Source organism: Chiloscyllium punctatum, chromosome 20, assembly GCF_047496795.1.
Source record: "Chiloscyllium punctatum isolate Juve2018m chromosome 20, sChiPun1.3, whole genome shotgun sequence".
Lineage (NCBI taxonomy): Eukaryota > Metazoa > Chordata > Chondrichthyes > Orectolobiformes > Hemiscylliidae > Chiloscyllium > Chiloscyllium punctatum.
In genome coordinates this window covers 59,249,274-59,273,496 of record NC_092758.1, presented here as the reverse complement: position 1 = coordinate 59,273,496, position 24,223 = coordinate 59,249,274, and the positions used below count along the sequence as shown (strand labels likewise).

Here is a 24,223-nt window from a genome sequence, read left to right as displayed (position 1 = left end):
TTATCAGAAATGCAAGATTATGTCTGTCTGAAAGGAAGAAAGAGAGGCTTGGAGAGTTTAGGAAGAAAATTAAAGCTTAAGGTTTGTAGTTGAAGACACTTTTAGCAATGGTGAAGCAATTATTAAAGAAGAAACAATAAGAATATGATTCAAGTTAAGAACACACTTGAGTAGTTTGAATGGGGTCCTAAACTATAAGGGTGAGCCTGTGCGTGTATTTCTGTATTGAGACCTTTCCCAGTTGTTTGTTCTAAAGTTTTGTTGTGTTTCTAGAGAGCAGTTCTTCATGACAGAAAGGTGGTAATATTCTGTTTGGTGTATACCTCTTTGTTTTGTGTCTTATACTTAAGCAGATCGAATGGAATTGTCTATCAGAAAATTAAATTTCCCAGGCAATTCACACAAAGTCAGCCACACAACATTGTCATGACATGTAATTCCAGACTACATTGCTACATTGACTCTAGCTATCAGAATATCTGAGCTGGTCCTTTGAGAGTTTAGTGACTTTTGAGGCAAGTGCTAAATTCAATAGAAAGCCAAGAAACAATAGTTGTAAAGGGTTCATAAAGTTGTACCGTGGCAGATTGATTCAGGTAGTGTAAACAGCAGATTATAAATATATTGTGAACTTTATCAGATCCTCTGTTGAACTGACTTTGTGTCACATGATCTGTGGATTGAGAACATTCCCACATTCTTTGATACAGAAAACTTGCACCATATTTATTCAGCTCTCTGCATTTTCTTCTTCTTCTCCCTTTTTCCAATGAAATTACTGGGCATGATATTTGCATCAAATTGCTACAAGCAGCATAATATTTACACTGTATCTTCCATGTGAAAATACTATGGCTTTAAGAGGTGTATTTTGTCCTTGTTTTAAAAAAGGTTTTGAGCAGTTGGTACCAAGCTGTCTCCTCCAACTTAATAAAGGAAGTAGCTTGTGAGCCCTTAGGTTTCTTTTTAAAAGTTGGAACAATAGAAGAAACATGAATAGGTGAAGTCAGGCTCACACAGAACCAGGATTTTAGTTTAGCTTTCAGAAATTGGTGGGGTCTAGAAGATGGATGCGGAAGCCGTTATTCCCTTTTCTGTTGCATCTAAAATCTAGGGCGCTCTTGCCGAAATTACACATGCGAAATCCATTTTACTGAATCTGCCATTGTCAAGGGTGTGTTTATGGATGTTGTATTAGAACAGTGACTGTTTTGTAATTAAATCTATTATTCTGTTAGATTTTCCAATAGAGTTAAAGTTAGACCAATTCTTCTGTCTTTTGTTTGTTTTTATTTAAACTATACAGTAAGAATAAAGTGTGTTTTGCTTAAAGCTGAGTAGTGTAACCAGTCAAATTATGTTTGGAACACAGTACCTTACACTTACATTTTAAATAAGATGAAAGTTAGGATCTAGGCTATCTCCTTGATATCTTTGAGACTGGTTTGGTCTGGTCAATAGTACATATTAAAGACCTGTTACCCTTTTCACCACAGATTTTGTTTTGTTTCCTGAGTGAAAGTTTGCCAAATGAGAATATAAGCAGAGCCTGATAAAAAAAATTCCTTTCAAAAGTAGTGCATTTTTTAAGTGGAGAAATATTGCAGAACTCGGAAGTACAAAGAGAATTGGATGTCCTGAGCAAGAATATCAAAAAGTTAACATGCAGAAACAGCCAGGGATTCAGAAAGCAAATGGAATCTTGGCACTTATTGTAAGGGGAATGGAATTTTGATTTGATTTATTACTGTTACATTTACCAAGGAACAGTGAAAAGTGATGTTTTGTCAACAGATTCTGTATGTTGAGTTTACAAGATTGAGAGTTGATCTTGTTGAAACATCCAGAGGGGACTTCATGATGGATATTCTGAGAAGCATATTTCCCCGATTGGATTGCCTAGAACCAGAGAAGATGGAAGGAGGATAATATATTTTCAGATGGTGATGAATCAACAATTTCTACAGATACATTGGCTTTGAATTAAATGGTCTGATAGCGTATGTTCCAATTCTTATATGGACTTTGAGAAAGCTCTATTTATTGAGGGTCCTAAGAGAACAAAATCTGGCCAGGAACAAAAATTTTTATTTTCAAATTTATTGGTAGCCTTGATGTTTGATCTGCCCAGACTCCCACGTAATTTGTATGTTTATTGCTTACTTGGTACCAAGCAAACTTTTTTTGAATAGGTTACATCTTATTGACGCATTTTACATTACATTTTATTGATCCATTTTACCAATATTTTATAAACAAATTGATGTTGCCTTTCAACTTTGGTGTTTAACATAGCTTTATATTTACATTATTCAACACAACAGTGATTCAAAACAATACTTTATGGTCTTTCGGACATGGATTGCATTGACCTGTTAAAGTGGAACAAATAACCGTTCTTTGTGTCTATACCCTGAGCAGTGACCGTTAATAAGCTTTTTGATTATCATTAATCCTGTTCTTATTTGACCTTCGAGTGCACAATTTTAGTTTTAGTTAGTAAACAACAGATAGGAACACTACCTGATTTATTTTGTATTTTCCACTTCTGACAATATAACATTGGAAAAGTTATAGAACCTTCCTGTTCTGCAAAATACTGTAAAGTCAGAGGCTGATTCTGTAGGCGTTATTCCCTTTTCTGTTACATCTAAAATCTGGGGCTCTCTTGCCGAAATTGCACATGCGAAATCCATTTTACTGAATCTGCCATTGTGTTTATGGGATGTTGTTGTATTAGAACAGTGACTGTTTTGTAATTAAATCTATTATTCTGTTAAGTTTTCTGTCTTTTGTTTGTTTTTATTTAAACTATACAGTAAGAATAAAGTGTGTTTTGCTTAAAGCTGAGTAGTGTAACCAGTCAAATTATATTTGGAACACAGCACCTTACACTTACATTTTAAATAAGATGAAAGTTAGGATCTAGGCTATCTCCTTGATGTCTTTGAGACTGGTTTGGTCTGGTTAATAATACATATTAAAGATCTGTTACCCTTTTCACCACGGATTTTGTTTTGTTTCCTGAGTGAAAGTTTGCCAAATGAGAATATAAGCTGAGCCTGATAAATAAAATTTCCTTTCAACGTTGTAAGAATACAAAAGTAGTACATTTTTTAAATGGAGAAATATTGCAGAACTCAGAAGTACAAAGAGAATTGGATGTCCTGAGCAAGAATATCAAAAGGTTAACATGCAGAAACAGCCAGGGATTCAGAATGTAGAAAACATTGAAAATAGGAGTAGTGGTAGGCCTTTTAGTTCATCAAACCAGCTCCGCCATTCAAAATGTTCATGGCTGAACCTCTCTCAGCGCCATACTCCCATTCTCTTCCCATACCCTTTGACACCTTTAGCCTCCCAACTAGCTATTTTTCCTTTGAGTATATTCTGTGACTTAGTTTCCATAGCCTTCTGTGATAGAGAATTCTACATGTTCACAACCCTCTGCAAATATTTCTCACCAGTCCAAAATGACCTACGGCATATCCTGAGACCATGATCGTTTGTTCTGGACCCCTGACTGGGGTCATCCCTGTATCTAAGCTGCTCAGTCCAATTGCAATTTTATATATTTCACTGAGATTCCTCCTCATTCTTATAAATGCCAATGAATGCTAGCCTAATCAACCGAATCTCTACTCCTATGATAAACCCACCATCCTCTGAATCAGTCTGGTGAACCTTTGCTGCATTTAATACTCCAGATAAAATAAAACAAAGAACTGTAGGTGCTGGAGATCCGAAACTCATAAAAACAGAAATTACTGGAGAAACCCAGCAGGTCTGGCAGTATTTGTGGAGGGAAGACAAAGTTAAAGTTTTGAGTCCAGTGACCTGAAAGGCCCTGTACAACTCATGATGCTGGTCCGAACCCCCAAAGTATTACAGCCACTTTTCAGCCTTTAATTCTAAAATGCCCCTTTTAGCAGGGGACTACTACAGAGACAAAGTGGCAGCAGGTGTAAATTCAATGGCTGTCAAAAATTCGATGGTCTGATGGAATGTAACCCCTAAACGCAAAGAAACTTCCATAAGAGAGTGTGTAACTTAAGATAATGAGGGGGCTGACTATCCCCACATCTCTGGGAAGGCAGCTACCTCTTGCAGGCATTTTTACTGTTTCCGCTTCCAGGAATTACACAAAAAAGACAAAAAGGCTATTTCAGCACTAACCTGCGTGTTATTGTTAGGCTGCTGAAGACTAGAGTTGCAGCTTAAGGATATCCACTGCAGGTTTAAAAGAAAGAGTCTTTCACTCAGAGTGCTGCTAACGAATTGAAAAAAAGAATTAGGACAGAGGAACTTTAATCAGCTTACAAAACCAACAATCTTGAAAATTGACTTTTCAGCTGCCAACCAGTGTAATCTAATAGCCTCAATGTCACCTTACCTACATAACTTAAGAAATGGGTGCAGGAGTAGGCCATTCAGCCCCCTCAAGCTAGCCCTGCCAATCAACAAAATCATGGCAAATCTGCCTAACTGTGAACTTCCTGATATTTTCAAAATCTATCTGCCTTCACTTAAATAAAACAAAAAGCAGCTGATGCTGGTAATCTGAAACAAAAACAACAGTTCTGAAGAAGGGTCACTGGACTCGACGTTAACTCTTGTTTTCTCTCCAAAAATGCTGCCAGATCTGCTGATTTCTCCAATTTCTGTTTTTGTTAGCCTTCACAACTTTTTCAAGTAGAGAATCCCAGATAATCACTCCCCTCCTAAAACATTCCATTTGATTTAAATGAGCGCACCCTTATTCTGTAATGATGTTCCCTCATTAGAGATTTCCCGATCAGTGGAAATGTCTTCTCAACATCTGCCCTGTCAAGCCCCCTCAGAGTTATATATGTTTCAATTACATTGCCCCTTTTCCCCTCTACGCTGATAAATAAAGTCCTAGTCATTCTTGATAAGACAAATCCCTTCATTCCAGGAATCAGCCTAATGAATTTCTGTTGAACTGTCTTCAAGGCAAAACATTGTTTCTTGAATATGTGAATTAAAATTGCGCAACCCTCCTGGTGTGGCCTCGCCAACACCTGAAACAAAAAGTTGTTGAGATTATCATCATCAATGGTAATACATCAGGTTTTAGCTCCACCAGCTGCTGTGATTCTTTCGATTCTTTTAATTACTTGTTACCATTATATTTCTGACCTGTGTCACTACAAAATGATCTGAAACTACAATAAAATTTTGCTATGCTGCTTAATATTTATTAAATGCTTATTTTTAGGTGTTTTCAAGCCTTTCCACAAGACTGAGAAAATTCTTCACTATCGCAAGGAAAAGTGGTTTGGGAAAATCAAACTTGTTTCCTAATTTAAGTGCTTCTGTAGCTTGTGCACCAGAATTGAACATATCACCAAGTTGAAACAGATTCTGTTTTTATCAGTCTATTTGAGTCCTGGTTATCTTTCAAGAAAATGATGAGCAGTATCTTAGGCTTGGAGAAAACAGAATCGATGCAGAGTCATTCTGTACAAGCACCAACTCATTCAAGTTCTATTTCCTCTGACTCCAGCGAAGCTGAAAATGACTTTTATGAAAACCCTGAGGAAGTGAAATCTTCCAAGCTTTCACAAAGCCAGTGCAAGAGATGGATGGCAGGAAGAAATCAAACACCAAAGGAGAATCAAATTAGAGCATCTCTGTGCTCCACTGACAAACCCTCATTAAGGAAAAGTACTGGCAAAGGTAATGGGTTGAACAAGCAAAGAAATAATAAAAGGTGGAAGAGGTCTACAAAAGTTGTCAGAAAAACTGCTGATCTGAACACTGCAACAGAGTTGAAGTTTAAAGATGAAGGACAGGAATTTAAAGAAGAACCTCAGTGGTATACTGAGCCTCTTTCAGACAATGTCATCTCTAACAATTTAAAAAGTAAGTTAGAAACTGCTTACAAGAGCAGTGTACCTTCATTTGATACTGACCTGTTGGAAAAATTGCCAGCATCCATTAGAGATCTGTGCATTGATGACAATTGTCCTACAGATTACCTCTGGACAGGTGCATTTGTTGATGGTCACTTCGTTGATATTCCAGCATTACTTGATAAAGGTGAATTAAATGAGATTTTAGATTGTTCTAAATCAAATTTAGATTCCCTGGATAATCTTCAGAAATCAGTAGACCTCATCTGTGAAGGAGATATTAATCAATCTGTGATGGATTCTTGTGCCTTTGATTTAAAACAAGACACTGGAGCCCCTAACGTTATTGGAAGCAAAGATGAAGATCTAACCAGATTTGAAGGGGAACATAGTGTAGTGTTGGATGGAGGATCTTTGAATATATGGGAGGATGGCCCAACAGCATGTAGACTGGAAACTCTAACTTCATCAAGTATATCCTACGCAAACCCACTCAGCTCTAACTGGCTGCCATCCACTTCTGAATCATCTTTAATTGGTAAGACAGGAGCAGAATCACTTCCCAAAGATTTGTCAGATAAAGATGTTTGTTGGCAAGAACTTTCAGAAATGAGTGAGAAAGAGTCTTATTTTTCAGTTATAAAAAATCCAGATGATATTGTATTTTCTGGTGAAACTACTAATTGGGAAATTAATTCACAAGGAGAGCATGTTTCATTAGAACCATCTCATTCTTCTCAATTAACTACCAACAAAAGTGATGATGGTGAAAATAAATCCTGTTTTCCAAATATGTTTGGAAAAGATTGTAATTCATGGTCTTCATTATGTAAATCTGGTAACTTCAGGAATGTTGACACAGTAGCTGACCCTATAGAGCTGAGTGTAAACATGACTACAGATATCCCAACTGCTTGTTCAGAAGATGACCTCCTCAGTTTGCTCCCTGGTAGTGAATATTTACAGTTGGATGATAGTATTTTAATAGAACTTCCAGTCATGGCTTCAAAAGAAAAATTAGAAGTAACAAAACGTGATATTCAAACAGATGAGATGAAAGCTGGAAAATGGAATCCAATTTTTGGAATTTGTCAAGAGGACCTTTCTGAAAAGAAGGATGACTTAAGTTCCAGAGTAATTGAAGAAATATGGAAAGCCTCACCAGGAGAGAATAAAACAACATTTTCAGAAGATGGGATCACCAAATGTCATAGCTGTTCTACAGGAACAGAACTATCTATGAAACAAGTGGCTCCTGCAGATTGTACGAAATGTTCTTTGCAAAATTCAGAAAATAATTTCTGGGAAGAGCAACTTGGAAAGTCTCAAATTTTGGATACAGTGGATATTGATATGTCAAAGCATGGTAGTGAGTGGAAAATTGGCTCTGAAGTGACAGATGATTCAATTCCAAAATGTATTAAACTCTTAATGACTCAAAGTAACAAAGAGTGTGAATTTTCATCTTCAAAGAATACTCTTCTGAAAACTGCATCGACTCGTAGTACATCAGAGTCCAGCAACTTTAATGTTTATCCAAAGTCTTTAATAAAGGCTGATTTGCAACACAGTGTTCCCATAGAAGAGCAAAGTATAATTAATGACATTTCTATAGACCTACCCGAAGATTTGTGGGGAAATTTAACGGATTATCTGAATGATTCTACAGAGTCAAGGGAATGTTCCTATCTCCCCTTTGAACTCAGTTTTCCTGTTCCACAAATGTGTACTGTAACAAGTCCATTAGATTCCAATAATGGCGATATGAACCAACAACCGAGGACTAAACCAAAACTCAGTTCAGATTTAATAATTTCCCACAATGACAAATTACTGACTTCGCAAGAATGCATGACAATGTCAGTACAGTCCAATGTTTACCCCATCTCTGGACAATTACTTACAAAAGAAGTAGTTCTTACAAGATTGGAGGACATTGCTGTCCCAAAACCAGAACACAATATCTGCAGTGATCAGCATGGATTATCTGAAAGTTCGGATTCTGCAGTGGGTGCAGAGAACCTTGAACAAGATTTGCAGATTCTTCAAGCAGAATTAGAGTCCAAATCCTGTAAAGAGACCAGTTTAGATAAAAGGAGTTTAATTTCTCAGGATGCAAATGAAGATAAGTTGAATTTTCTTCAGTCACAGTTCCAAGATCTGTATCCGGACCATGATCATTCAAAGATGCGTCAGCAAGCCATAGATTATAAGGGTTGTACTTCCAATAATAGAAAGTCAGAGGAGGATGATCAACAGCCATTAGAAAGAGGCAAGACAAACAATGCCAATGAGCTTGAATTATCTAAGGAATGTTGCCCTTTCTCTAATAGGCATTCTGAGGTATGTAAAATATTATAAGTAAATTGTTTTTGAATAATTATCTAATTGAAGTATAATATAGTCTACTCCGTTCCAAGTCGTGTAATTAAAATTAACTTATTTAAATTTATTTGTAAAATATTGTTTTGCAAAGATATTTATTTGCTTTATTTGAATTATCAGAAATTTACTATATATACAATAGTAGTACATTTACTTTATATTTTAGTTATTGGTAGCTTACCCCCATATAATTAATGGCAACACAGAAATTGAATTAATGGTTGAATTTAATTTTAAATTTGGTTGGTAAGTGAGTTTTGTCCTGAGAAATGCAACACTTTCCATTTCAGTGTTGGCACTGATCACTCCCAAATAAGCTAAGTGAGTGAAGTGAGAGCAGTATCTCCATTTTGCCCCAGTTTGAGAAGGACAACTCTTTTGCCAGATATTTTTCCATTTTGTTAAGTCCATGGGCACAGTATATTCTGGAGGACTTACGTGTGTCTGAGCTACTGAGCAATGTATGCCTGAGGTCTACCGAATATTCTGGATTAGTGGTGCTGGAAGAGCACAGCAGTTCAGGCAGCATCCAAGGAGCTTCGAAATCGACGTTTCGGGCAAAAGCCCTTCATCAGGAATAAAGGCAGTGAGCCTGAAGCGTGGAGAGACCTTTTATTCCTGCTGAAGGGCTTTTGCCCGAAAAGTTGATTTTGAAGCTCCTTGGATGCTGCCTGAACTGCTGTGCTCTTCCAGCATCACTAATCCAGAATCTGGTTTCCAGCATCTGCAGTCATTGTTTTTACCTCATCTACCGAATATTGCAAAACTTGCCATCAGAACACAGTCCTTTTAGAATCATAGAATCCCTATAGTGTGGAAGCAGGTCATTCGGCCCATCAAGTCCACACCAACCCTCCAAAGATCATCCTGCCCACACCCACCCCCCCGTAGTATCCCTGTGTAACCCTGCATTTCCTATGGCTAATCCACCTAGCCTGCACATCCATAGACACTGCAGGCAATTTAGCACGGCTAATCCACCTAACCTGCATACCTTTGGACTTTGGGAGGAAGCCCAAACAGATATCAAGCCCAGGTCCCTGACACTGAGCCAATGTTGTCACCCTAGATAGAGAAACATAGATGGAGTTGGCGTGTGCTAAAACTTAGACACCTGAAATTTTCAGAAGAGTAACAACCATTGCCTTTAAAGATTGTACTTGAGTGGAAAGACTTTCTTCCCCTCATGTTGGCTCCTGTAGATCCCATTGAAGAGCTAGCCCAGGAATGTTTTGGGACCTGTCTGCTAAAGTGTTTGACTTGATTTTGACTTCCATTATTTGGCTATGCTAAATTGCCTATAGTGTCCATGGATGTGCAGACTAGGTGGATTAGCTGTAGGAAATGCAGGGTTATACAGGGATATTACAGGGGAGTGGGTGTGGGCCGGATGCTGTTTGGAGGGTTAGTGTGGATGTGATGGGCCGATTGACCTGCTTCCACATTGTAGGGATTCTGTGATTCTAAAAGAACTGTATTATGATGGCAAGTTGTGCAATATTAAATAAACCTCGGGCAGGTGAGATGTCTTCACGCAACTTTAGACCCAGAAAGGCTTTTATTGCCTTGGTGGATAGCCAGTAATTGTGGCAAACATGATTTTGAACGCTTGCTGGATAGAGTATTAGTATGAGGAATACCCCTCAAATAGAACTTAAAATGTGAATCCATTGCCAGAACACTCTTGATTTTTGTAGTAATACAGATTTCAGCAATATCAAGTGGAGAATTTGAGCAGCTTCTGCTTGATTCTAATGTAAATCAGTTATGTTTGACACTGAAGTCTGGATATTCTTAAATTTAACTTCCAAAATAACATCATACATCAGCCATTGTCGTTTCCGTGTGTTAATTATAAGTGGGCCATCTGCAGTGTTTTGGGGTTAAGAAAAGGCCTGTGCAAGGAAGCTTGCAGGCTGCACAATATTATCGAGTTTGCAAGTAGGTTGTCAGGTTTAGCTACCTAGGTTCTTGTGTAACTGACTTTGGTATAGCCACTGTAATCTTGCCTTCTCTTCCCGTGTACTCAGTAACAGGACACTATTTGCTAAATCATTCCCTCCCTGCAACGTTTTCTGGTTTTACCACAGATTCCAGTTTCACAGTTTTGAATTATTCACCTTTTTATTCTTTATATTCTATTGGTTTAATCTGCAAGGAATGAGTAATACCAAAGTATCCTTTCCTCTTGTCTAGTTATCTCACACAGTCCACACTTAAGTGGGTCGTCGATTAGATGTTCACGTACTGATCAAATGAAAAATTATGACCTATATGTATTATCTTTCAAATATTATCTTCAGAGTTCTTGTTTGAATTGGACAAAGTTGGTAATGCTCGAGGCAGAGAATGTTCCATTTTTCAGTTAAGGATAGATAAGCATTTGAAGCATCAGATGATACTGCAATGTAAAAGAAACCAGAATGCTAGGTTTAGTTTTAGCTTGTACTGGTAACAGGTGGTTTGATGCAGTAAGCTGAATGACCATGTTATGTGCTACAAATGCAAATTGTTCTAAATGCATCAAAGTTCTCAATTCTGAGAAGAATTAATATGTTCCTATCAGGTTCTCCTATCCAAAGCAGAAGGCATGGAGAATTGCCCTAAAGAGGCTTGTTGCCTGCCTGTTTCTTCAAAATATACAGGTCAGTCAATTTTTCAGATTGTTGGTCCTTTTCATATTTAAATGTGGAAGATTTGAGGGATATGAACATCTGCTTTTATGATTTATCATTAATCTCTATGAAAGAGATTAATGCTTGTTAAAACTGTCATAATTCTAAACACATCAATGGTGGACATTTGAGCAATTGTAAGACCAAACCATAAAACAGACTATGTAAAGCATTTCTGTTATAGTACAGGAACATTCCTCCTGTCTAATTTAGAATTGTACAACAATCTGACACTTGTATAATTATACAACTGCAAAACCATTTTGTGTAAAGTTGTACACAATGCAGTTTTTTTTTTCATTTAAATCTCATCAAATATACACATTTATAAGGAATTATGAATGATCTGACAGAATAACAAACATCATCTTCAGGTCACATGGAACTTACTACACAGGACTGACTGACATCACATATGTTTAGGGATGTCATTTCTGAGGTGACTCAGTTGATGCTTTAACGTTAAACCACATTAATTGATTAACCAATGTAGATAAAATTTATTTTGAACTGGATTTTCTGGTATAATTACCAACAGTGTCAGCAAGTTATGTAGAGTTTGGACTCCTGAGCACATCTGCTCCAGGTCAGCTGCATTCTTCTTTCTTTCCTTTTTGTCTTTTTTTCTTCTTCTTCATCTCTTTGGCGGTGGAGGAAGTGTCATTGCAGAGGAGGTTGGAATGGGACTCATGGCACAGGTGGCAGCTGCAGCCATTGTGATAGGCCTGGAGCAGGGACTCCTAGCCATGTCAGCGGGGGGCAGATGCAGCGTTAGTTGGATAGTGGGCCTGGAACAGGATTTTTAGCGAAGTCACTGAAGCAACAGCAGTGGCGCCACGGACTCCTGGGACATCAGCAGGGCCTAAATTGTTGACTCATTGCAGCCCAGAGTCCTGAACACCTTGCAGAAACTTGGAGATCTTCAGAAAACCTAGAACCATGCTTGACCAGAAGGACTGTAAAGTTGAACATTACATAGAACAATACAGCACAGAACAGGCTCGTTGGCCATCAATGTTGCGCCAACCTGTGAACTAATCTAACCCCATCACCCTCTACTATCCCATCATCATCCATATGCTTATCCAAGGACCGTTTAAATACGCCTAATGTGGCTGGGTTAACTACATTGGCAGGCAGGGCATTCCACACCCTTACCACTCTGAATGAAGAACGTGCCTCTAACATCTGTCTTAAATATCACCCCTCAATTTGCAACTATGCCCCCTCATACAAGCAGATGTCATCATCTTAGGAAAAAGATTCTCACTGTCCACCCTATCTAATCCTCTGATCATCTTGTATGTCTCTATTAAATCGCCTCTTAGCCGCCGCCTTTCCAATGAGAACAGACCCAAGTGCCTCAGCACTTTCTAATCCAAACTGCTAAATCACCTTCAATCCCATGCCTCCATATTTTCTCCAGTAGCCTACCATGTGGAACCCTATCAAAGACTTTGCTGAAGTCCATATACACCACGTCAACTGCCCTCCCCTCATCCACATGCTCAGTCACCTTCTCAAAAATGCAGTGAGGTTTGTGAGACACGACCTGCCCTTGACTAACCCATGTTGACTATTTCCAATCAAATTGCAGCTTGCTAGATGATTATAAATCCTATCTCTTATAATCCTTTCCGAAACTTTTTCGACAAAAGACGTAAGGCTCACTGGTCTATAATTACCTGGGTTATTCACTACTGCCATTCTTGAACAAGGGCATGACATTTGCAATCCTCCAGTGCTCTGGTACTAAATGTGTAGACAATGACGACTCCAAGATCAAAGCCAAAGGCTCGACCATCTCCTCCTTGTTTCCCAGAGAAGTCTCGGAAAAATCCCATCGGGCCCAGGGGACTTATCTACTTTCACACCTTCTAGAATTGATAACACCTCCCTCTTACTAACCTCAATCCTTTCAAGTTTAATAGCCCGTATCTCAGTCTGCTCCTCAACAACATTCTCCTTTTCCTGAGTGAAAACAGATGAGAAATATTTGTTTAGCACCTCTCTGATCTCCACAGAGTCCACACACAACTTCCCATTTCTGTCTTGGACAGGCCCTGTTCCTACCTTCGTCATCCTTTTTTCCTCACATATCTATAGAACACTTTAGAGTTCTCCTTTATTCCACTTGCTAAAGACTGCTCATGACCCCTCCTTGCTTTTCTTAACTGTCTCTTTAAATCCTTCTTAGCTACTCTGTAACTCTGCATTGCTTCATCTGAACCATCTCACCTCAAAGTCACATAGGCCTCCCTCTTCCGCTTAAGAAGAGATACAATTTCTTTAGTAAACCATGGTTGCCTTGTCTTATCATTTCCTCCTTACCTGACAAGGGCATACCTATCAAAGACACACAATATCTGTTCCTTAAACCAACTCCACATTTCGATTGTCCCCATCCCCTGCATTTTTCTGCCCCATTCTATGCCTCCTAAGTCTTGCCTAATTGCATTGTAATTGCCCTTCCTCCATCTATAACTCTTGCCCTATGGCATGTACCTATCCCTTTCTATCACTAAACTAAATGTAACCAGTCACTCCAAAGTGTTCACCTACCACTAAATCTATCACCTGGCCTGGTTCACTACCGAGTACCAGATCCAGTGAGGCCTCCCCTCTTGTCGGTCCTTCAATATACTGTGTAAGATAGTTCTTATTTTTCTGTCAATTGAACAGAAGATAAAGCTCTATTTAATAATTTCTTTTTATTCATTTTATAATCCAAAGCGGTGCCAAATGGTGACGTCAAAACACTTTTTTTTACTGTATTTTCCTAAATGTATGTAACAATGAAATCATTCATTCACTCAAGTAGTGATGAGCATTCAGACCTTCAGTGCTGTTGCACGTCAGGATCCAGCAGAAACCCTGACTTGTGCATTTGCGCAGTACCTCTGATGATGTAACTTCCAGTGGTAGAGATATGCAGCCTGGCCCCCTGCATGGATGCCCCTGACAATGACTTCATAGAAGAGTATCATTGAATCCCTACAGGAAACAGGCATTCAGCTAATCAGACCCACTACCCAACCCTATCTCTGTAACCTTGCATTTCCCATGGCTTAATTCATCTAGACTACACATCACTAGACATCATGGGCAATGTAGCATGGAAGTCCACCTCCTGTGGGAAACTGAAGCACCCAGAGGAAACTTACAGACACTGAGAACGTGGAATCTCCACGCAGACGGTCACCCAAGGCTGGAATTGAGCCTGGGTCTCTCGCGCTGTACGCACAGCAGTGCTAACCACTGGGTTACTGTGCCACCTGTGCCAATTTCTAACATTAAAGTGTGATACTTATTAAAAGTTAATTATGATTGATGGGAATTGATAAACTGGATAACTTGACACAATATTTAACTTCCTTGATGCAACATTGATTCTATTCAAACTGCATCAGGACACAAATCAGTTCTCCTCCTTATAGAATTAATGCAGATTAGATAGTATGAGGGGAATATGTTACATCCCAGAAAGATTTAACTTGAGCTAGGTGGCCTGACACTGGCCAGAAATTTAAATTTCTTTTTTGGCTTGAATTTTTAATCACAGGCATGAATATTACCAAGATGGGAAGTGATTTACAAAAAAGCTGATTCTCAAGGTCTTTTTCATAAATAAATTGATTTTAAAAGTACATTACTGGATGGTCATGACCATCCTTCACCCAGCACAGGAAGTCCTCTAGCTGCAGCCCAAAAAGTTAAAGATGCAATCGTTGTCCTTGCCTGTGACAAGCAGCATGGTCAGAAGTGGAAACAGCAAGTGATGTGTTGGTGGCAGAAAGAGGTGAGCAGGAGGGCCAGAGAGCATTGGCAGTAATGACATTAAGACAGAAGTAGAAGCAGTACAATTCAGGAAACATTCCTGCTACATGATTACGATGTGCTTTAAATGGGAATACAGGTCGTTCTGGTATAATGTGTGTTTTGTCCATGCATATTTGCTATAACACGGTTGACAAATTGTGGGTGCTGTTTGGGTAATGCGAACTTTCTGCTGAATGGTTTTAGTGATTTTCTATAGCGATCTTCTACAGTGCAATTTTCTATTAGCTACTGCACTGAAGAGTCTACCTTGATTATGTAGTCAGCTATTTTAATCCTGAAATCCAATTGATAAAGGAAGGAACCAAATTACTTGGATTGATTTTATTCACAAAGTGAAATACTGTAGTAACTCTTTTTGTGTTCAAGTAACCATCCAATCAATGCCCTCCACTTGTATGTACCTAACTTCAGTTAATACAATTAACATCAGGTATTGGAGTAATGTTTGAAACCATGCCTTCTAACTCCGAACACAGTGTGCTACCCCTGAACCAAGACATTTACTGGCTTAATGCTTGGTTTATTGTTTTGTGTGAGTAATTTTGTGCAGTGGCTTGATAATTGCATGATGTGATGTGATGCTGTTATAAAATTAAATATTAAATAAAATCGTTAGATCCCTACTCTGCTGAATTAGATGAGTTTAACAAAGAAGGAGTTGGGTTACTGCTTCTCATCAAAGAGCCATTCACTATCTTATGATCTCTGTTTGAAAACTAGTCTACATGAGGTTCAGGCTCAACTGCAGTGCTCTAAGTACTCAGTGTGTTGGCACTCACTGTCTGGGTTCATGCCAAAAATTAGTTATCACTGCAAAATGCCAGGGCTTCGACCAAACTATTCCTGTACCTATGATCTATGAGACTGTATTGTACCAAAAGTAGCAGATTTTCAGGAAGAGCAATTGGAAGTTTGTGGAAGACAATGCAGTAAGTTTAAACTGTTTATTTCTCTCCAAAGTAGATTCTTTATGCAGCAGAAATCCCACAATTGTGATAACATCCGTAGATGCTAATCCATCTGAAGAGCAACCTATGGTAAGTCTAAGGTTTTGGAAGGTATTTCTGCCTCAAAAACCTGTTGAAGCTCACTAATGATTCTATTGATAAGTAGATCAGATGAGGTAATGTTGACAACACAAACAAAAAGAACATAAGAAATAAGAACAGGAGTTGTTCATTCAGTCCCTTATGTCTACATCATCATTCAATAGAATCATAGCTGATCCAGCATTCCACATGTTCACTTCCTTGCATTTTCCTCAGAACCTTTTGATTTCCTGACTGATCAAGGAGATCTATCTATCTTAGCTTTAAATATACACAAGGACTATATCCCCACAACTCTCTGTGGTAAGCAGTTACAAAGACTCAACCCTCAGAGAAAGAATTCCTAATTTCAATTTTAAATTGGCAGCCCATATTCGGAGACCATACCCTCTCATCCTAGGCTCTCTCATGTGGTGAAACATCCTCTCGGCATTTATCCTATCAAGCCCTTTATGAATCCTGTGTTTCAATGAGATCACCTCTCATTTTTCTCCAAATAAGTAGAGTCCCAACCTATTTAGCCTTTGCTCATAAAACAGTTCTTCCATAACACAGTTCATCCAGTGAACCTTCTCTGAACGGTCTCCAATGAAATAATTATCCTTCCTTAAACAAGGGAACCAAAATGGCACTGAGTACTCTCGACCTGGACTCACTTACACCTTGTACAGTTGCAGTAAGACTTCTCTCATACTACAACCCCCTTGAAATAAGGGTCAACATTCCATGAGTGTTCCTGATTACCTGCTGCACCTGTGTTTGCTTTCTGTGTTCCTTCCGCAAGTACCCCCAAGTCCTTTTATGTTGCAACTTTCAGCAGTTTTTACTCCATTTAAATAATACTTTATTTTTGTTCTCCCTTCCAAAATGAACAACTTCACTTTACCCACATTATATACTCCATTTACCAACTTAGGCTCTTGTTATGGACCACACCAGACCTTCTGTATCTAATGACCTATGAGACTGTATTGGAGCAAATTTTCAGGAGGAGTGATTTTAAACTGTTTTGTTTGTAGAATCCCCACAGTGTGGAGAAAGGTCCTTTGGCCCGACAAGTCCACACCAATGTTAAAGTACAGATTTGAGACAGCCCAGGGAATCCCTCGTGGACTCAACCTGTAAGCCTCTCTTAGTTCGTCCTGGAGATCGTACTCTTTGGTAGTCTGGAATAAAAAATACTCCTTAGGCAGTTTAGTTTAATTTTAGTCATCCCCTTTGTTTACAAATAGCATCACTGTTACAACATAACACTGATACCTATAAGCCAGGCTCACAAGTTCTAATAACCTAGGAAAGCAGGATATCAGCTGTTTAAGAGCCCTAGCAGGCTACTCTGCTCTACTGTCACAAAGTGGCTTCCTTTATACAAAAAGTTTACAAAAACGCTGCATGTTTTTAATTAGACAGATAGCAGTGAAGGACAATAAGTCGCAAGGAAGAGAAGTTAATTGACAGATCTGTGTGCACTTGACTGATCACTTCTGCAGGCCCTGAACCATTCATCAGGTGGAAAAACAAATCCAGCGGACTTAGGTGTCTACTGGCGAGATACGTTACTATCATAAAGAGGTACCAGTCTGAGCTAATTGGAAGGGTTCATAAGAAAACCTTGCATAGCTCGCATGTCAGATACCATTGTTTTAAAAAAAAAGGCTTCTTTGCAAGAAGGGCAAACCTTTGACCATTAAATGGCTTCCTGACAGATTGTGTCAGAATCTCTTCAATGTTAGATTTAGAGTAATTTTTATGCTAGGAGCAGTCTCTTGCTTTTTATTTTAAGTGAGAATCATTCTGTACCTGAGGCTGAGAACAGTTTTTTTTTAATCTTCTGCTTAACTTTGGTTCCCCTTTTGTTTGTTTATGCCCTGCACCTTCCTGCCTATCGGCTTATTCTCTGGTGCACAGCAAATGTGTTCTATAATTCAGTATTACGTTTTAGTCTCAATGTTTAAGGACAAGTTTTAAGGCTATAAAGTTTCTCACCAACCCTCCGATGAGTAACCCACCCAGAACCATTCCCTTACCCTGTGTTTACCCCTGACTAATGCACTTTTCCTACACATCACTGAAATGCTATGGACAATTTAGCTTGGCCAATTCATCTAATCTGCACATCTTTGGATTGTGGGAGAAAACCAGAGCACCCAGAGGAAATCCACGCAGACACTGGGAGAATGTGCAAACTCCACACAGACAGTCGCCCAAAGTTGGAATCAAACCTGGGTCCCTGACACTGTGAGGCAGCAGTGCTAACCACTGAGCCACCGTGCTGCCTCTTCAGTTTTGATCTTTTAAGCTGCAGAAGACCCCTATTATGGTAACATCCATGGATTCTAATCCATTATGGAGAGAGTCTAGATCATTACTTTTAGAATTTAAAAAGATCTGTGTACCAGGTATAATTTGATTAGTCCACAATTTAACTTTGATTAAAACACACTTTCTTTTAATTGTGTTGTAAGAATACAACGAAATGTAGAGTTGGCATAACTACTTTATTGAAATACTTAACAAGATAATGTATTAGTTAACCACTAATCACCAACTGTTCCAGTGTAGACAGGATCTCATAAACACACCCTTTGGCAAAAATGCAATTCAACAAAATAGTTATTAATCTCGTGCTGTCTCTCCCCAGTCCAGCAGAAAGAAATAATGTGCCCTTTTGATTTTTAAGAGGAAGTCTCACTGTCTAAGACTTCACTGTAGCACTGAGAACTCAAGCTTTTTTGCTCCAGCAGTCGGCAGAAACTTTCTCACCAACTAACTGAAAGCAAATGTCTTTGAGTCTATGTGAGCAGTGATCCTGCCCAACCATGATTCTTTTGTTCCATTTTAAGAAAAAGCCCAGGGATTACTCAAAAGTTGTTTACTAGTTACCTGTCTAAAAGAGGCATGTTGGAACCACTGTGACAACGTTCCTGTGCAAGAGAAACAGCACAGAACACCTCTTTTAAAGATGCAGTATTGTCACAATATCAATATCTCTCTGTAAATTGCTTGTATCTCTTTCCAATTTGCCTTTCCATACGTTTTTGTCATCTGCAAAATTGGTTACATTCTTATGTGCTTGCCATCCAGCCCAGTATCAGAGTTCCAAATACAGAAATTAGAAATGGCAGAGTCTGCAGGGAGTTGCTCATCTGATCAGTGGCGGTTTCATTAGGAAACCTATCAGCAGCAAATGCAAGAGAGAAAACAGCCTTTGAATGGAAGAGCTGTGCAAACCCTGAGTCATTCCATTCAGCCCGAGGCCTGGGCACTAGAAACAATGACAGCAACAGTGATGGGAAAAATAAACTCGAATGGGCAGGATACCTGCACCCTCCTTGGAAGGTAGTCAAAATGTAGGAGTGCTGCACCGCAGCATTGGGTCAAGTAGGGGTCATGGTTGGGGTAGGTTGGCAGTGTTATATTGGGGATTTGGGGAGGGGCAAGATGGTGATGAGGTAGGTTAAGAGGGGTGTGAGATAAGACGTGGACTGGTTTGATGTAGTGGTAGGGCAAAGTCATGGGTCAGAAAAAGGGGCAAAACAAGGGCATGAGTCAGGGAGAGAGGCCAGTCAGAAGCGCAGCTGGGGATAATTTGTCGAGGGGAAGGGGCAAGAGAGCAAAAGCAGCAACCCTTCTCTCTCTTGCTGTCTCTCCCTCTCACTGTATAGTCATCTGGGGAGAAAGGAATCCCAGGTTGAATTAACCACCTGCTGCTGATCTCCATTTTCGTATAAATTCCATCAAGGCCAGCTGAGTGTCTTACCATTAGAGTCAAATGTAAGATCAGTGATTATTATATGCACCTTCAGTTGGTCCAGGTCTACCACTCTTCCTGGTAGCTAAGGTGTGTGGCCGTGTTATCTTCTGCACAGTGGTTCAATGGTTAGCACTGCACCCTCACAGCCCCAGGGAGCTGGGTTTAATTCCAGCTTGGGTGAATGTCTGTGTGGAGTTTAAATGTTCTCCCCATGTCTGTGCAGGTATTCTCTGGATGCTCCAGTTTTCTCCCGCAGTCCAAAGATATGCAGGTTAGGTGGATTGGCCATATTTTTAAAAAGTCTTGCTCAGTAGTATGCCAATTAGGTTGGCTAGCTATGGTGAAATCCCCATGTGAGGTTAAGAAGATGTGAAGGATTGTGGATTTGGCTGGGATGGTCTTTGGAGGGTTGCTGCAGAATTGGTGGGCCTGATGGTCCCTTCCTGCATTGTAGAGATTCTCTGATCCTGTCTGGCACGGCTTTTTAATTGAAAAGACACCTGAAAAACTGGTTTTGTTTGATCTGCTACTTAACGCATCATATGGATGTTTTTAATAAAACTCATTTAAATGATCAATTTATTGCTCTGAAATTTGCATTTAATGTTGACAGACTTTGTCTTTTTATTATCTGCTCTGTGACCACCAAGTGAGAAGCAAAGTTAAAATGTTAAGGATCTCATTTGGGGGACAAAACTAGATAATGCAACTGTAGCTGTGTCCCTGAGATCTGGAGAACTGATCTTTAAACCGAGAATAGTCCAGTGATCTTTGCTAAAATTGTGTGCAGGACAGATGTTTAACGAGAATAGGAATGGACATAGCTGTTGAGTCTTCTGTCATTAAATTATCCTGATGTTTAATGAAGTTGGCCAGGGCTTTGAGGACTTAGCCCAGAAAAAAGTGGGCTGCATAGTCTTCTACTGTGCCATAGGAGTTTAGTTGAATTGAATTTATTGTCACATGTACCGTGGCAGAGTGAAAATCTTTGTCTTGCGAGCAAAACAAGCAGATCACAGAGTTAAGTAGCATAGTTAGGTAAATAATAGGTAAACAGCAGCAAAACCAAAAACACAGGTACAGGCAAATGTTAAGAATTTGTAAGTCCATTCAGTATTCTAACAACAGTAGGGTAGAAGCTGTTCCGAAACCGGCTGGTGCGTGTGTTCAGGCTTCTGTACCTTCTCCCTGATGTTAACATTGTGGAAAACATTGCCAGGGTGGAACGGATCTTTGAGAATGCTGGCGGCCTTTCCTTGACAGCAGACCTGCTGGATGCATTCTATTGGTGGGAGATTGGCCTTTGTGATTGTCCAGGCCAAGTTCACGACTCTCTGTAACTGTCTCCGATCTTGAATGGTACAGTTGCCATACCAGTAGTGATACATCTGGACAGAATGCTCTCAGTGGCGCACCTATATAAGTTGGCATGAGTATTTGCTGTCATACCAAATTTCTTCAGCTGCCTGAGGAAGAAGAGAGGTTGTTGGGCCTTTGTAACCAGTGTGTCCACGTGAAGAGTCAAGAGTTTTGCATCTAAGACTGGTACTTCTCATACTATATTTGAAGTAATTAAAAGCTTTCAATGTGATGTTAACAAATTTGTATTTTCTTCTAGCTTACAAAACCTAATGAAACAGATCTTGAGCCAGAAGACCCAAGAACTGATCAAAAACTGTGTAGAAGTCTGAAGGATTGTGAAACATAGGGTTATACTAGAGGAAAGCTTGGTTGTATAAAGTTACAAATAGGTATGCTCTTTCCCCACCACAAAAACAGCTTCCAATAAAACAAATGCCTTTTTCATTCAAGAAGACTGCTTGTATTATACGGAGTTACTTTGGTTTCATAGAAAGAGCTCAAATGATTCAGTTCTCAACAGTGTGATTATGTATCAGTGAATGAAAAACTGAGTTCACTTTTTGGCATACTGAGGCATTTTTACTGGAGTTGGTGGATCCAGATTAAATTATCTATTCAAAAACATTTCTCCCCCTTTAAAGTAGAACATGTGCTATAACTTACAAAATGTTTCAACTTAGTACAAAACTTGAAGAGATGAGATTTTGATATTTTGTGCCTACTTAGATCTTAAAAGTTTTAAATGACTTGGCACTATCAGCTGTACCTGAGAAATAGGTTCATTGGCTTCATGCTATGGGTGTTTGTGATAATTCTACAGTCCAAGAATTGGATTGTTGATCCCAATGAAAATAAATGCTGGTTGATTATTACTTCACAGTTGCACCACACAATGCTTCAAATGTATTTTAAAATAAGCTCACAGAATACTGCACCTTTTTAAGTGCATTGCAAGTGTTCTCAGTTACATAAAAGACATTTGTAATTACTGTTTGTTGTGATTATGATTTATGATTCTGTCACACTCCCTGCAAAGCTTCCATGTTACATTGTCACAAGTATGTTAACCTTTTATATATTTCTGAATGTACTAAATAAAGTGTGTGAATTAATCAAATTTTAGTCATTTGCTGGCTCTAAAATGTAAAACATAAGTATTTACTTTGTATTTTTAAGGGAGTTGCAACATTTTGTTATTTGCATTTAGGTTACATTTGAATAATATTTTTATATTTGTATTTGTGTAGCTGACAAACATTCTGTGCGAAAAGTACTTGATGATGTAGTGTAACATGTGTTTAGTTTTATTGTTCCTACTCTAAAGCCTTTTTAATCTTAAACCATGAACCTAACTGTAGATTGAACTCCAAAGTTTCATAGCAACTTACATTTGTAATGTTGCAATATTACTAGGTACCACTGAATCTGATTTTATTATGGCTAATTTTGCAATGTAATCCCACGATGAATGGCCAATGAAGTTTGTAGCATATTCTTAGCAAACTGCTTAAAAGTATTTGGCACAAGTAATCATGCCCCACAGATATAGGTTCTTTCTATTTAATTCAAAATTTTGGGACATTGTAATATGTAAATTTGATGAGGTGTGTTTGTGTGTCAAGATGGAAGTGTCCATACTTATTTTTATTTAACATTCTTGCAGTGGTGCTTATTTATCTTTCATCAGGGAAGATGAGCTTCATACTGAGGACCACTTTCAAGATGTTTAAACCTATGTGGTTCAAAGTTTTATAAAAGTTTTTTCCCACTTTTTCATCATTCTACTTGAAGCATATTCAGTAACAATTTCTTAGTGCCTTTTTATTACATTATTCTTATACTTTATATTTAATCTTCAAATAAGTACCACATGTACTTTATTGTTAGTGTGTAAAAACATAAGGGATAATCCATTTTCTTTCTTTCTCCTATTAATGATAACTCACATTTGGTTACAGTTCCATGAATTCCAACATTTCTGACATAGCAGCTATTGTGTACCGGTATTGATAATGAGTGTCACCTGGTCTTTTGACCATGAAGAACATTGGAACTTAATCCAGTGCTTTCTTAATTTAATATGCGCTTTCCTGCTATAGTCATGAGGTAACAATGTGTCTTTTATTCCCCATTTCTGGAACTGAGGTGCTGAATCCATTCGCAGCACCTTTACTGCTAACTCACCAAGGTCAGCAGGACTACAGGATTGAGCCTAGCTCCTTCCTGTTTTATATGGTTTGGACAAATTTTTATTTAACATTTTACAAAAGTGTTTCCAACTGTTATTTATTTAATGTATTGTGCTGTGCTAAAAAGAAGAGGTAACATAGAATTTTCAGCTGTTTTCGATAATAAAACGTGATTTTAAAAAATTTGAGTTAATGAAATGACACGGTGAAAATTGAGAGATTAGCATTTTTATTTAAAGTGGATTTCATCACTGTCCAATTGTTTGATTAAATTGGCAAGAAGACACCTGGATGTAGGTTTCCTCAGTGAATATTAAAAAAACAAAGTCTGTTAAGATTTCATTCATCAGGAAAATCACTAAGTCTGCATACATACACTACTGAGCGGACTGTAGAGAAAGAGGTTGTGTAGATATTCAGGTAAATATAGCCCAAAAACAGTATAGTTGCAGAATTTTTTAATCCACCTAGAGCTGATTTGAGGCATTTTCTTATGACAAGAAAAGCCTATTGTAATAGTCTTTATAAAATAAATGTTACTTTTAAAAGAGTGCACAGAAAAGTCCTTAATTTGTAGCTGCTTTTGAATGCTCCAACAAAAGAAATTTGTTTGCCAAAAAAAGTTATTTTCTGAATTTAGTTTTGTAACTTAGGTGCCACAGAGTATAATCAAAACATGCATTATGCATTAAAACAGCACAGTTATTATGCATACCCAACACCTGTTTGGTTTTATATCTTTATAAGGGATGTGCTTATTGTATTCTGTGGAATCTTGATTTTAAATGCATTTCTACTGGAAACTGTTTCATTGTCAAACCTTTTGCATAACCAAATAAAATCAGTGTTAGATAATGTGCAATAGAACTTGTTTTTATTATTTATTGTATTTTATTAGCAAAATTGGGCTGCATGTTTATAGAACCTGTGTTACTGACTACTTTAATTTATAATTTATAGACATAAAGCATGTAACCAACATAAACAATGCACAATTAGAAGTTCACATTGATATTTGTCATCTCTCAATGCTAATATTGTTGCCAGTTTGAAACCATCAGAGTTTGATCCTAATTTTGTGGTTGAAAAAATT

General features: G+C 38.3%; 1 protein-coding gene across 9 annotated transcripts in view; it reads left to right on the top strand.

Annotated features, from left to right (window-relative positions):
- LOC140492152 (uncharacterized protein KIAA0232-like) overlaps nucleotides 1-23,997 on the top strand; it is a 155,447-nt gene extending 131,450 nt beyond the window's left edge. For 5 of the 9 annotated variants that reach the window (XM_072590986.1, XM_072590985.1, XM_072590982.1 and 2 more), the window contains 4 exons: nucleotides 5,240-8,219; nucleotides 10,828-10,906; nucleotides 15,737-15,813; nucleotides 21,198-23,997. In XM_072590986.1, the coding sequence (XP_072447087.1) occupies nucleotides 5,430-8,219; nucleotides 10,828-10,906; nucleotides 15,737-15,813; nucleotides 21,198-21,287 (3,036 nt within the window). In that variant the 5' untranslated portion in view covers nucleotides 5,240-5,429 and the 3' untranslated portion in view covers nucleotides 21,288-23,997. Of the gene's footprint in view, nucleotides 1-1,794; nucleotides 2,001-5,239; nucleotides 8,220-10,827; nucleotides 10,907-15,736; nucleotides 15,814-21,197 lie in introns of all 9 variants that reach the window. The other 4 variants (XM_072590983.1, XM_072590989.1, XM_072590984.1 and 1 more) reach the window with 3 other exon arrangements.
- The last annotated feature ends 226 nt before the right edge of the window (nucleotides 23,998-24,223 follow it).